This window comes from Rissa tridactyla, chromosome 1, assembly GCF_028500815.1.
Source record: "Rissa tridactyla isolate bRisTri1 chromosome 1, bRisTri1.patW.cur.20221130, whole genome shotgun sequence".
Classification (NCBI taxonomy): Eukaryota; Metazoa; Chordata; class Aves; order Charadriiformes; family Laridae; genus Rissa; species Rissa tridactyla.
This window is the reverse complement of record NC_071466.1, coordinates 144,270,883-144,283,352: the sequence shown is the minus strand read 5'-3', so window position 1 is coordinate 144,283,352 and position 12,470 is coordinate 144,270,883. Positions and strand designations below refer to the sequence as shown.

Here is a 12,470-nt window from a genome sequence, read left to right as displayed (position 1 = left end):
CCTTCCAAGAATGAATTCTCACCTCTTTACTAAGATAGGCAAATTGCACAGGGAATCGTTCATTTTCAATGAAAGGACGAAAAGAATAAACACTTTAGTTGTGATGGGATGAAAAGATTGCTACTTTAAAAAAAAAAATTAAATCATATTTGATTTAACAACCTCTGCATGTTGTCACGTTGCTGGGATTATCCAGCAAGGAGGAGGAAAAGCACTGGCAAGAAAAAAGGACTGAAGAAGAAGCACAGGAGAAGGCCATCCCCATGTCCTGAAAGACGAGCTGACGGGGAAGAAGGCCAGCCTGGCTAAATAGAGAGCTTTGGCTGGACCTCAGGGAAAAAAGGAAGGCTTACATTCTCTGGAAAAGGGGCTTAGCAATTTATGAGGATTATCAAGATATAACAAAGCTATGCAGGGGGAAGATTAGAAGGGCCAAAGCTCAATCAGAACTCAGCTTGGCCACTGCAGTTAAAGACAACAAGAAGAGATTTTTCCAGTATATCAACAGAAAAAGGAAAACTACGGAAAATATAGGTCCACTGATGAATGAGATGGGTGCCCTAGTGGTGGAAGACACAGAGAAGGCAGAGTTACTGAATGCCTTCTTTTCTTCGGTCTTCACTGATAAAGCCGTCCCTCACGCATCCCATACCCTGGAGGCAAGGGGGAAGGTCTGGAGAGAGGAAGATTTTCCCTTAGTTGAGGAGGACCGGGTCAGAGACCACTTGGCCAAGCTGGACATTCATAAATCCATGGGCCCTGACGGGATGCACCCGCGAGTGCTGAGAGAGCTGGCAGATGTTATCGCTAGACCACTCTCCATTGTCTTTGCAAGGTCATGGGGAACAGGAGAGGTGCCTGAGGACTGGAGGAAGGCTGACATCACTCCAATCTTCAAAAAAGGCAAGAAGGAGGACCCGGGGAACTACAGGCCGGTTAGTCTCACCTCTGTCCCTGGGAAGGTAATGGAGCGACTCATTCTGGAAGTCGTCTCCAAACACATAGAGGAACAGGAAGTTATTGGAAGTGGTCAGCATGGATTTACCAAGGGCAAATCATGCCTGACCAATCTGATAGCTTTCTATGATGTTATAACGGATTGGTTGGATGAGGGGAGAGCCATAGATGTCATCTACCTTGACCTTAGCAAGGCTTTTGACACTGTCCCCCATAACATCCTCATTAGGAAGCTGAGGAAGTATGGGCTAGACGAGGTGACAGTGAGGTGGATCGAGAGCTGGCTGAGTGACAGAACTCAGAGGGTTGTGATCAGTGGCACAGAGTCCAGTTGGAGGCCCGTAACGAGTGGTGTCCCTCAGGGGTCAATACTTGGACCAATTTTGTTCAATATATTCATTAATGACCTAGATGAGGGGACAGAGTGTATCCTCAGCAAGTTTGCTGATGATACCAAGCTGGGAGGGGTGGTCGACACTCCAGAGGGCCGTGCTGCCATCCAGCGTGACCTGGACAGGCTGGAGAGCTGGGCAGAGAAGAACCTAATGAGGTTCAACAAAAGCAAGTGTAGGGTCCTGCACCTGGGAAGGAAGAATGCCAAACACCAGTATATGTTAGGGGCGGACATGCTGGGAAGCAGCTCTGAGGAGAAGGACCTGGGGGTCCTGGTAGACAGCAAATTATCCATGAGCCAGCAGTGTGCCCTTGTCGCCAAGAAGGCCAATGGCATCCTGGGCTGCATAGGGAAGACTGTGGCCAGTAGGTCGAGGGAGGTCATTCTTCCCCTCTACTCTGCACTGGTGAGGCCACAACTGGAGTACTGTGTCCAGTTTTGGGCTCCCCAGTTCAAGAGGGACAGGGAACTACTGGAGCGAGTCCAGCGTAGGGCAACCAAGATGATTATGGGACTGGAGCACCTCCCTTATGAGGAAAGGCTGAAAGAGCTGGGACTCTTTAGCCTGGAGAAGAGAAGGTTGAGGGGGGACCTGATTAATGTTTACAAGTATCTAAAGGGTGGGTTTAAGGAGGACGGAGCCAGGCTCTTTTCAATGGTTCCCAGCGACAGGACAAGGGGCAATGGGCACAAGCTAGAACATAGGAAGTTCCGTTCAAATACACGGAAAAACTTCTTTACAGTGAGGGTGACAGAGCACGGGAACAGGCTGCCCAGGGAGGTTGTGGAGTCCCCTTCTCTGGAGATTTTCAAGACCCGCCTGGATGCAGCCCTGAGGGATGTGCTTTAGGCAATCCTGCTCTAGCAGGGGAGTTGGACTAGATGATCTCTAGAGGTCCCTTCCAACTCTGAAGATTCCGTGATATCCTTAACAGCGAAGATGGCATGTTACATTTTGGTAATACCATTGTTTAAGTCTGATGATCAGTACCATCAATAGAGGGAAGGAGAATCACTTTTTATTATATCCTTCTGAAGACTGAATTAAGTTGGCAAACGTTCTCATCTCTGAACAGTTAATATCCAGGCATGACCCAAGAGCTTAATTTGACTCTGTTCTAGGCACTTCAGTCAGCTGTGTGATGTTCTTGATTGAGATCACCTGAACTTTGCTGAAAATGCTCATCCATGTGAGCATACATGTCATCAGCTTAAGGAAGCCAGTTTTATGAAGTAAATGAATAACAAACTTGCTGAATGATGAAAGAATGAATGCATTCCTGGGAAAGTTTTCTTCAAAGCTATCCCTTGAAAGTTCTGGTATTTGTGTTTTTAAGAACCGCAAACAATGCTCTTTCTCTTCATATTGCTACAGAGGCAACAGTTTCAGGAGCAGTATCTTCCTAAGCAACAGAGGGAAATTTTATAAGTCTTGTATGAAGATCAAACCAAACCATTACTCCTGTTGTGTGACAGCTCAGCAGGTTGCAAAAGAGCAAAGTCTATCTGTTTTAATCTTAGGAAACAGAAGAATCCATTACAACAGACAGAATTGTGGAATTTGGAGAGGAGATTATGGTACTGAATTAATTTGGGGGAATCTTTTTTGTAAGAATGGGTTTATTTTTTTTTTTTTACTCTGTTTAAATGGAATTCGGCTGTACAGTTGAGGCAGGTATGACTGAGGGATATTTCAGAGGAATGTCTATTATTTCATAAACTTCCTGATCCCAAAAGAAGAATGGAGTTTTCTAGTCCACTACAGACCTTACAGAAATTGAGCTTATTTATCAAAAAGTTCAGCTTCCATAGTACTAACACTGGCATAATTTTCTTTCTGTTTGTCTGCCTATTGTAAGCTTGAAGCTCATAATGCATAACTCCATATCTGTCAGAGATTCATTTTGGAGATGCCTTGATTTCATCAGGTAATGAAAGCGTGGCTTTATTCCTTTATGGAGCAGCAGTTTAAGGCAACAGGATGTTTGCCCCAGTTTGTTTGATTTACCAAAACATCTTTTCAGGAAGATCACAGTGATAGTTCAGACATGCTTCTAATTTAAAAAGTGAGGCTGCTAGGAGACTGGAACTGGAACTGGATTCAAGTTCTGGATTCAAACAACAACTTTCCAGGACAAATACTTGTGGAGGTACTGGCAGTGATCAGCGCATGCTTCAAGAAGCTGCATCAGGTAGTCTTATTCTTCAAGTCATTGATTGAACTTGGTGTTTTTCCCAGTTATGTTCACATCTTGAACGCTGTTTATTAAATGAAACAGCATTATGTTGCTTTCTTTGGGAACAGTTATCTCATTTCTCAGCTAACAGACTGAATGTCGCAACATTTTGGAAGGAAAAATGTTTTGCGTGACGGCTTCATCAGCCACATTTAGTCTTGTGCAAGTGTGTTTGTTTCAGTGATCTTAGTTGTCCGTGGACACTGGAAATTGAGAAATAAACTTGTGCTGAAACTAATAGCCCAAGAAGTCGCTATGCAGATGAAAGAAAAGGTTAAGAGAAAAGTCATGCAGAATAAGGTAAACTCCGTGTCCGAAGAAAGTGCAGTTCTGAAAAGAAGCCAGCTATGGAAGGGAGCAGTTGCACTGTGTAGCTGGGATCTTTGGCATCATATTCATCCTACAGCCTACACCCACATCTTGGGTGAAAATAACTAGGTTTTGTCTCTATAAGAGGAAGAGGTGTTCACAAATGCAGTTGGCCATTTAAGGCCTCATCAGTAATGACTGAATATTTCTGGAGATGTCTTGATGTAGTTGCTTGCACCCAGATGTAGCTCAGTTTTTCCAGAGTTGTTGCTAGGAACAATGCTGTATTTTTTCCAGCCGAAGAGTAGAACTTCATACTATTCGTTCATTTTTCTTTTGTATGAAATCAAGCTACTATCTTGCACGCACTGACGCAGTAAAAATAAGACAAGAGTGATCAACAGAGCCTAACACCAGCTGTTTTTCATCAAGTACCTTTGTGACTACACGCTTTATCCAACCGGATGAGAGCGTTTACTACCTCAGTCTGCTCTCTGCATTTTTTTAATATCGGTAAGACACAGATGGTTCTCCAGCTGTGCATCAGGCATCACCAAGTATTTTTTAAAAAATTCAGGACTATACCTACAGCTCTATTTACAAGCATATCTGAATTGAATTAGCACCTGATTAATAAGCATTTAAGTTATAGAAATGCTATAAATCTATTCAGTCTGGAATTTCTGTCCCAGCTTTTGGAAATGGCAGTACTGCTTTTCAAATGATGCATTGGATATTGGAATGTAGGGAACTAATAACGAATATTCCACACAAATAACTCAACTTATTCAAGAAAGGCTGTTTATTCACTTATTTTCTATCTTTCCTCCAATCCCTTATCACATTTTGGGTCTGAGTAAGTGATGGAAGCAGAAGCATCCAGAGTGCCCCAGTTCTTCTATAGCTTTGTGCTTTGGGAGTCAGGAAGAGCGGGGGGAGATGGGAGCAAGCTGTCCAAAGGGCCCTGGTATGACATTTTCACTGTTAGTTTCATATCTGGCGTGTTTGGTGAGGGAGGACGTGCGGTACCTCAAAAGAATTCTGGTAACAAACAAGCAGTCTTTACTTTTAGTTGGAATTTTATGAAAACATGGAGAGACAGGTATAACAAACTAATAGTGGAGGGAGCATTAGAAGGATGTGTTGTTTTCCCTCCACCATTTAGGAGAACTTCCTTATGTTGTCTGTATTGTATATGTATTTGAATTGTACCTATTTGTCCCAGTGTGCATAATTCTGAAACCTGTTACTCTTTGGTCTGTCAGTGCTGGTGATTCAGCAGAAAAATAAAAATGTGCTCAAGTAATTATGACCCAGTGCCTTATTGATCTCTTCTGCTTTTTGTGCTATCAAAACTTGGAGCAGGAGAATTTAGAATCTTTAGGAGAATTGAAGACAACATTGTCTCAGATTAGCTGGCTCGTGCTTCATCACTGGGGAGGTCTGGTGGGTTCTGCAACACAAAATAGGCTATTTTTCAGTTTATGATCAATGTGACTTGGTAAATCAACTAAACATGTACAATTTTAGGTTGCACTCTTCACCATCTGGGGAGTTAAGTCCATCACATCTCTTGAGAAAGTCACCTTCTCCAGCTTTAACTGTAAACTGTAGCAATGTAAGTATGTCACCTGCCTGTAAAAATCTAAGAGTAAAAGGCTAACGTCAGGTACCTCAAAGCCTATGTTCCAACCAAATTACCCTGTCCTATGTTTTTGTGAGAGAATGTGTAAGGTATTGCCAACTACCTGGCAGCTATGAAAGTCTTTTGAGAGATGTGACAGCAGCGGAAGTTCCAACCTCATTTATGGGGCCATCAGATCAAGCCTTAAGGGGCTATTCCCGAGGCTGAGAGAACTGTAGTCTCCACTTAATTATTAGGATCTCTGCTGAAGCTCTACAAATATGCTAAATCTAAGTGTGATTTGTGGGATGAGGACTCTTCTGGATTTGGAATTACATTAAAACTTTTGCTAAATAGCTGTTGGAGAGTAAAAGTGTTTCCACCTGTTCAGTTTGACAACCTAAATAAAATACCAGTTCTTGTTTTCTCTCACTTCTACTTTTAATCTTAATGTTCTTGAAGACCCTTTTAAAAATCTATGCTGTATGTTCTCAGCTTTGAAATGTTTAAAATTTTTACTTTGAATGTATTTCAGTAATCTTCTAAAAATTGATAGAATGTTCTGTTTTCCTCATCTAGTATTGCTGGTAACACCGCAACCTATAACTGTCATAGTTATTGATCTTAGCTACGGAATAACTAACGTATTTTTTACCTAAGTATATGGCATGTTGGATATTGTGCACTGTCTGAACAAATGTTTCCTTCTTTATCAGCACTTGTTTGAATGTAAATTTCTTTCAATTTAAAGACAGTTTATCTTCCGATTGCAATTTTCGTTTCCAAAAAATACTCTTCTGGACTAGGGATTGTTTTGTCTTCATCCTTTTTTTTTCCGATTAGTTCTCCCCTGCCTTACTACAGGTCTTTCTCCCTAAGAGTTTGTTGATTTATATATACTGAACTCTAAATCATGCAGCATCTCATCATAAGGATAACTTCATTGTATTCGTTGTAGGTTTTTCTTTATTCTGTGCTTTGGTATCCCATTTGTTCTTAAAATGTTTTTGTAAAGCATTTCAACTTTATTAATTTCCTAGTAGAATATACGCAAGTCAGGCAACCCAAGAAGTCTATCCTGCTAAATTGTATGTATGTGTTACATGAAACAAATGGCGGGGGGGGGGAAATCCTGGTATGTTTGGGTTAGGATGACTATTATCTCTGTTGTTGCTAGCCTACTTTTTGCGCTTTGGAAAAAGGAATTTAAAACTACTTAAATTTTTATCATGATGGTAACAAGATGCAAAATAATAGAAAAGATAAAAGTTTATAATTCATATCGTTTAATGCATAGAGAACATGGGAGGTACGAGCTCTTTTTATTATCTTTTAGCTAGAATGTGTCAACATTGGCAATATGGATAGAAATGGAAAGTATACGTACCAGTACAATTTGTTGTGCTGGATTTATTTGTTGAATATTGAATTAAACCCTCAATAAAGCAGATGCTATCACTGTGAAGTACCTTTGATAGATGTGTAAGTAACACCTTTTATTTAAGCCAAGGCCAGTGCTATGTGAACCTGTAAAAAAAATTCTTTTTAAATGTAGTAGATCTGCCTGTTGATGCGTATTTTTCCTTTAGTCTATTTAGTTCTTAATACTTTGATAGCAATTTATAATGTTTCTGTAACGTAATAATTGTGACTACATTTAGGATTTAACTCTTCCCCTTTTACTACTTCTGTTCTTTCAGGTGCCAAATAAAGAGTTGATTCAGTTATGTCCTTCAGAAGCAGAAGTTCTAGAGACTTCAGAACAAAACCAGGGTGCTATTCCATTTCCCAATAATGAACCTCTCCTCAGTAAGATTTCTTTCTCTTGGGGATATTTTGGGGGCTGCAGGGGGAAACTTTTCTGATAAATGGTGTAATTTTTGAGTGCACCACTTCACAACCAGATGTGGTGCTTCACAAAACAGAGTGCACCACTTCACAAAACAGATGTGTTATCACTGGAAGGCAAACAGCAAAATTTGATCAATGAATGAATCTCATGACAAAAATAACATCCTGTAACAGAGGTTTACCATTGCATTCTTGCATGCCACAGTTTTAATTAGGTACTTTTTAGTTCTGTCTCCAGAAAAGAGAGATGGGTAAGAAAAAGAATTTCAGTGCATTGTAAGGGAACTGGTTGTAATTTGTGAACCATTGTCCTTTTAGGACTTTATCTCTTTCTTAACTGCAAGCTATGGTAGTCAATACAAAGGGCTAGTCAAAATGTTTCAGAAAGAAATTTTTTTTTTTTTTTTCTCCTTTCCCATCCTCCAAGCATGCGCTAAGGCAACAGTTTGTCTGGATATAGGATAATTCAAACCAGGGCACTGGTCTTGTAAGAGGAGAATGCTAGTGTATTATTTTTAACATAGACTCATAGAATGGTTTGGGTTGGAAGTGAACTTAAAGATCATCTAGTTCCAACCCCCTGCCCTGGGCAGGGACTAGGTTTCCACTTCCACTAGACCAGGCTGCTCAAAGCCCCATCCAGCCTGGCCTTGAACACTTCCAGGGAAGGAGCACCCACAGCTTCTCTGGGCAACCTGTTCCAGTGTCTCAGCATCCTCACGGTAAAGCATTTCTTCCTAATGTCTAATCGAAATCTCCCCTCTTTCAGTTTAAAACTGTTACCCCTCATCCTATCACTACACTCCCTCATAAACATAAAAGGCAAAGTGCTATAAAAGCAATGTTTATCCTTATCCTGTACTTCAATTCTTAGAAAATTTTGTCTCCCTCTTTTATTTCGGTTATAAGGGATTTATTTATTTATTTTAAACCTATAGCTCTCTTCCAGTTTAGCTATGAGCCCTTTATATTTAAAAAAAAAAAAAAAAAAAGAGGCTAATCTTCAAATAAGGGTTTAGAAAAAAAATGTAAAAAAGCAACAACATTTATCTAAGATAGGCAAGGAAACATTTTTCATTGATACTTGAGGTAAAGCATTTTACTTTACTGTTGTTAAAGGCAAGGGTATAGCAAGGTATTGATTTCTAGAGCTAACGCGTAGTAACTTGTAAGGTTTCAGGCATTCATCCAGCATAGTACATCAAATGAGAATTCAGGTGCATGACTGTATTTCCCAGTAAGGCGACATGAAATAGAAAGCAGTTTTTCTGCTTCAGTGACATGAATGTCACTGCATGGATACAGGTTTTATTAGCTGGCAGTTGGAGGTAGTCCAGTGGATTGGCAAGACTTAAGCCTTCTTAAATCAAGTTACATGTGTCTGCAGACAGCCGTTATTTCTATTACTTGATTTTTATTTATTTTTTTTACATTTAAATATAATTGTTTGCCTCGACTACAAAGGAAGGTGCTGTTTAAAAGCAAATAGGTTTTGAAAGTTACTTTATTTGTCATGCTTTTTACTGCATACAGTAATGTTTTAATAATTTTATAGGTGGTAATTCTCAACTGGACTTTGACGCGATATGTGAAAATGATGACACTGCTATGACAGCTCTTATGAATTACTTGGAGGCTGATGGAGGACTTGGGGATCCAGCTGAACTCAGTGATATACAATGGGCTCTCTAGTTTTGCTTTTTCAAAATAAGAAGGAATGTAAAATCAGTAATGCACAATAACCGTACATCCTCAGTACTGTAATATAGTTTTTTAATGTTTCATTTGAATTCGTACTTACTGTCTATATATTTTTAAAGACTGAAGCCTTGTTCAGAGAGAGACAGTTTCTGCTGCACCTATGGAAAAATGCAATATTTTTTTCATGATGGGGAAACCTTGAAATTTTAATATTGAAACATCTGTAACTGGAATGCTTAAAACACATTACTATATTTTTGCTAAGAAGCTTTAACCAAAAGGTACTGTGCAATGTATAGGAATACTTTTTCTTAGTTTTAGTACTTAAGCTTTTATTTATTGTTTTTGTTTCAAGTGGTAGAATATTGATCAGCCATGTTATTTTCTATAGAACCTACTGTACTTACAGTTTAAGGACATTTGTAACTATTAAATTTCATTGAAATGATGATTTGCATACACTACAGTTGTAAAATAAGGTATTGTAATTATCAAATGATGCAGTTTGTGATTCCTTGCCCTTTTCAGATGTGCAGTTTTTGTAGTCAAAAGGGAAAATAAAGCATACAATTCTGGCAGCAAGGATTTTAATTAGATCAACATAACAATCAGAAGAGAAGGTTTTGAGAAAAATAAGTCACTTCCCCAGCATGCAAACCTGATAAGAGAGCAACAAAAGGTTGATTACTATTTTGTATTATTTGTAAAGTATTATTAGAGGGGCAGTGCATAGAACCTAAGAAAAGTAATGCTGTAACTGTAATAAAGCACTTCGATCTCATCACAGGTTATTTTATGAACTAGAGCAGTTTGGATAGATTGTCTTGGTTCCAGAATGAGGCTAGCACTGTCTATTAGTGAAAAAAATGTTAAAATTCTATAGTAGCTTTTACAGTCTCTATGTTTTTGGAGGGATTAGCTTGATTTTCTATTGCTTGAGTCTGTGACTTTTTGTAATATTTGTGTAATATAGTGCTGTCTGTACGTAAATGCTATATAGGATGGTCTTCTTTTGGGAGACAGCTTTTGGAAGAATTGTATCATACTTAGGCAAATTAGTCAAGAACATGGCACTTATATAGTTCTAATACAACCTATTAGCATTAATATATTAAGTAGATCTTTTTATCTCTAGTATTAAAGGTTTAGACAAATTTTTGCATTGATATATATCATAAAAGCATTTTTTTCTGTTGTTTTTCTTTTTTTTTTTTTTTTAAATTTGGGTAATGAAAGGAAGGCATTCGAAGATATTTGATACGTGTGCATATTGTTAATACAGACATTTAAACACAAGCACCACTATAAACACTATTGCATTTGTTTTACCGCCAAGGGTGAGCGATAGGCAGCCTGGTTCAGATCTTTTTACGAAGGCTGCAGTCTGTGAACAAATAGGTGTGGTAGCCACTAGATGTCACAATTCTACTGCTGGACAACTGCCCTTTCCTGACTGAATACATGATTTTGTCATCCCCTGACTTCCTATGTTTTGACAGAGCAGCTTTGTATCTTATACATATGAATCGTTTTGCAAGTGATGAATTTTTTGATGACATCTTGTCCAGGTTTCCTAGAATGGCATGTTGGATTGATTTTTTTTTTTCTTTAACTCTATAGATTTTTTTGCATTTAATTTGCATGTTATTTCCTGCATTCAAATTTTTTTTTTTCCAGACATGGGGCCAAAATTATCTGTTCTCTAGATTTATTAGAATAATTTTTTCTGTTTCTTCACAGAAAATGAATTTTGGGCTGTATCATGGAGCAAAGTGAAATAAATAAACAGGTACTTTCTAAGAAGTGATAGAATTCCTCTTGTATAAATGAAACTTGAGAATTTCATTTTTTTGCCGTTGTAAAATCTATTTTCTTTTGTCTATTTTATTCTAGAAATAAATTCTAAATAAAACAAGAAATGCTGTAGCTAATGCCGATAAATGAGTAAATAAATAACTTAAAATTATACAGACTTTCCTCACATACTTTCTTTTTTTAACTGTTTGAAAATGGTGCAGATGTTGTTATTGAAGAAGTATATTAATTATTTCACAAGACTTATAAAACCGTCTAGAGTCAAAGCACTATTTTTGGATTCTTCTTGGATTTCCCTAAAAAATAAAAACAAAAATGTAATTTTGAATCTTTTGCAGTCATTGATCAATATTGTGACTCTCAAATTATTTATTAGATTCTCCCTTTACTATTTGTGAATTTTTCTGGTTTAAAACAGTCTTACAAGAAAAAGTGTCACTTGTAAATATTTATGATGAAATTAATACATACTTTATGATACAGTTGAGATAGTATGTGCTTATTTCTGTTCGTATAACGATACAATTCTAATAAGATACGGACAGGATTTTTTTTTTTTTTTTTTTTTGCATAGTGCAGTTTATCAGATGATGTGGATAAATCAGGTCAATAAAATGTTATTTTGATGCACTGCTGTTAGTCTGCTGACAATTCTACCTAATACTGAATTTAAATATGAAGTACTCATGTTTTCAGATCCCGGGCTTGTTCCCTAAAAATATAAATGGGGAGGTTGAACTAACGTGGATTTTGGTAGCTCAAGGTGATATTCCCTAGCCAGGGTAATGTTGTAATCCAAACTAACATGCATTTTTCTAGGTACTAAACACCCCTGTTGTTGCAGCTTAATTGGGCCATCTCTGGAAAGGAGAGTACCTTTAGGCTGTACCTGAAAGAGCCTGTTTGATCAGAAGCAAACAGAGTACATGAATACAATTCTTACAGAGTCATGCCAGGGGTAGGTATGGTAAGTGATAAAGCAGGTGTAAACAGACTCTTAGAAGCCATATTATTTATTGAGATTATACTTGGAGATGGGTCAACTAATTTGTTACTGCAAGCACATATGGAGTTACAGATAAGAAAATCTTGATGGGAGAGGAGTTCTGATATAAGCAGCAGCTTATTTGGGAAACCAGTTCCTGTGTTGAAAGGAAAACATGAGAGAATAATTTTCAGAATCAGGAGAAGAGAACACAAATGTGATAGAAACAAATACCATCTGGGTATTGGAAGGAGAAGGTGATCTGGCTGGGTGGTGGGTGATAGTTGCCTATCGCCAGCCTGCGTTAGATCAGAGCTAGACTGCAGGAAGGGCTAGTCTGCCATGTTGCACACTGGATTAAAACAGTGCCTCGGAATACCATCGTGTTTTACAGTGGTGAATCCTGAAGGTGTGAGTATATTAAACCTTAATTTGTGCATTTCCTGTAACAATACTTGACAGTTGTTGTTGTGCGGGCAGGGGGTAAACCTTTCTGTGCTCTTTCGATTGTAATTGCTTCTTGGGATTCCCTTGGAGTGTTCAGTCAAGTACAGTGCTATTGTATGGGTCTAGAGCAGAGCTTCAGTCCATGTTGCT

General features: G+C 38.5%; 1 protein-coding gene across 19 annotated transcripts in view; it reads left to right on the top strand.

The window, feature by feature from the left end:
- The window catches only part of BMAL2 (basic helix-loop-helix ARNT like 2), a 42,711-nt gene extending 31,495 nt beyond the window's left edge, over positions 1-11,216 (top strand). For 7 of the 19 annotated variants that reach the window (XM_054200953.1, XM_054200943.1, XM_054200933.1 and 4 more), the window contains 3 exons: positions 5,428-5,515; positions 7,222-7,330; positions 8,928-11,216. In XM_054200953.1, coding sequence (XP_054056928.1) covers positions 5,428-5,515; positions 7,222-7,330; positions 8,928-9,064 — 334 coding nt within the window. In that variant the 3' untranslated portion in view covers positions 9,065-11,216. Of the gene's footprint in view, positions 1-2,473; positions 2,930-3,210; positions 3,544-4,248; positions 4,411-5,427; positions 5,516-7,221; positions 7,331-8,927 lie in introns of those variants that run through there. The other 12 variants (XM_054201020.1, XM_054200988.1, XR_008466353.1 and 9 more) reach the window with 11 other exon arrangements.
- Positions 11,217-12,470: the final 1,254 nt, after the last annotated feature.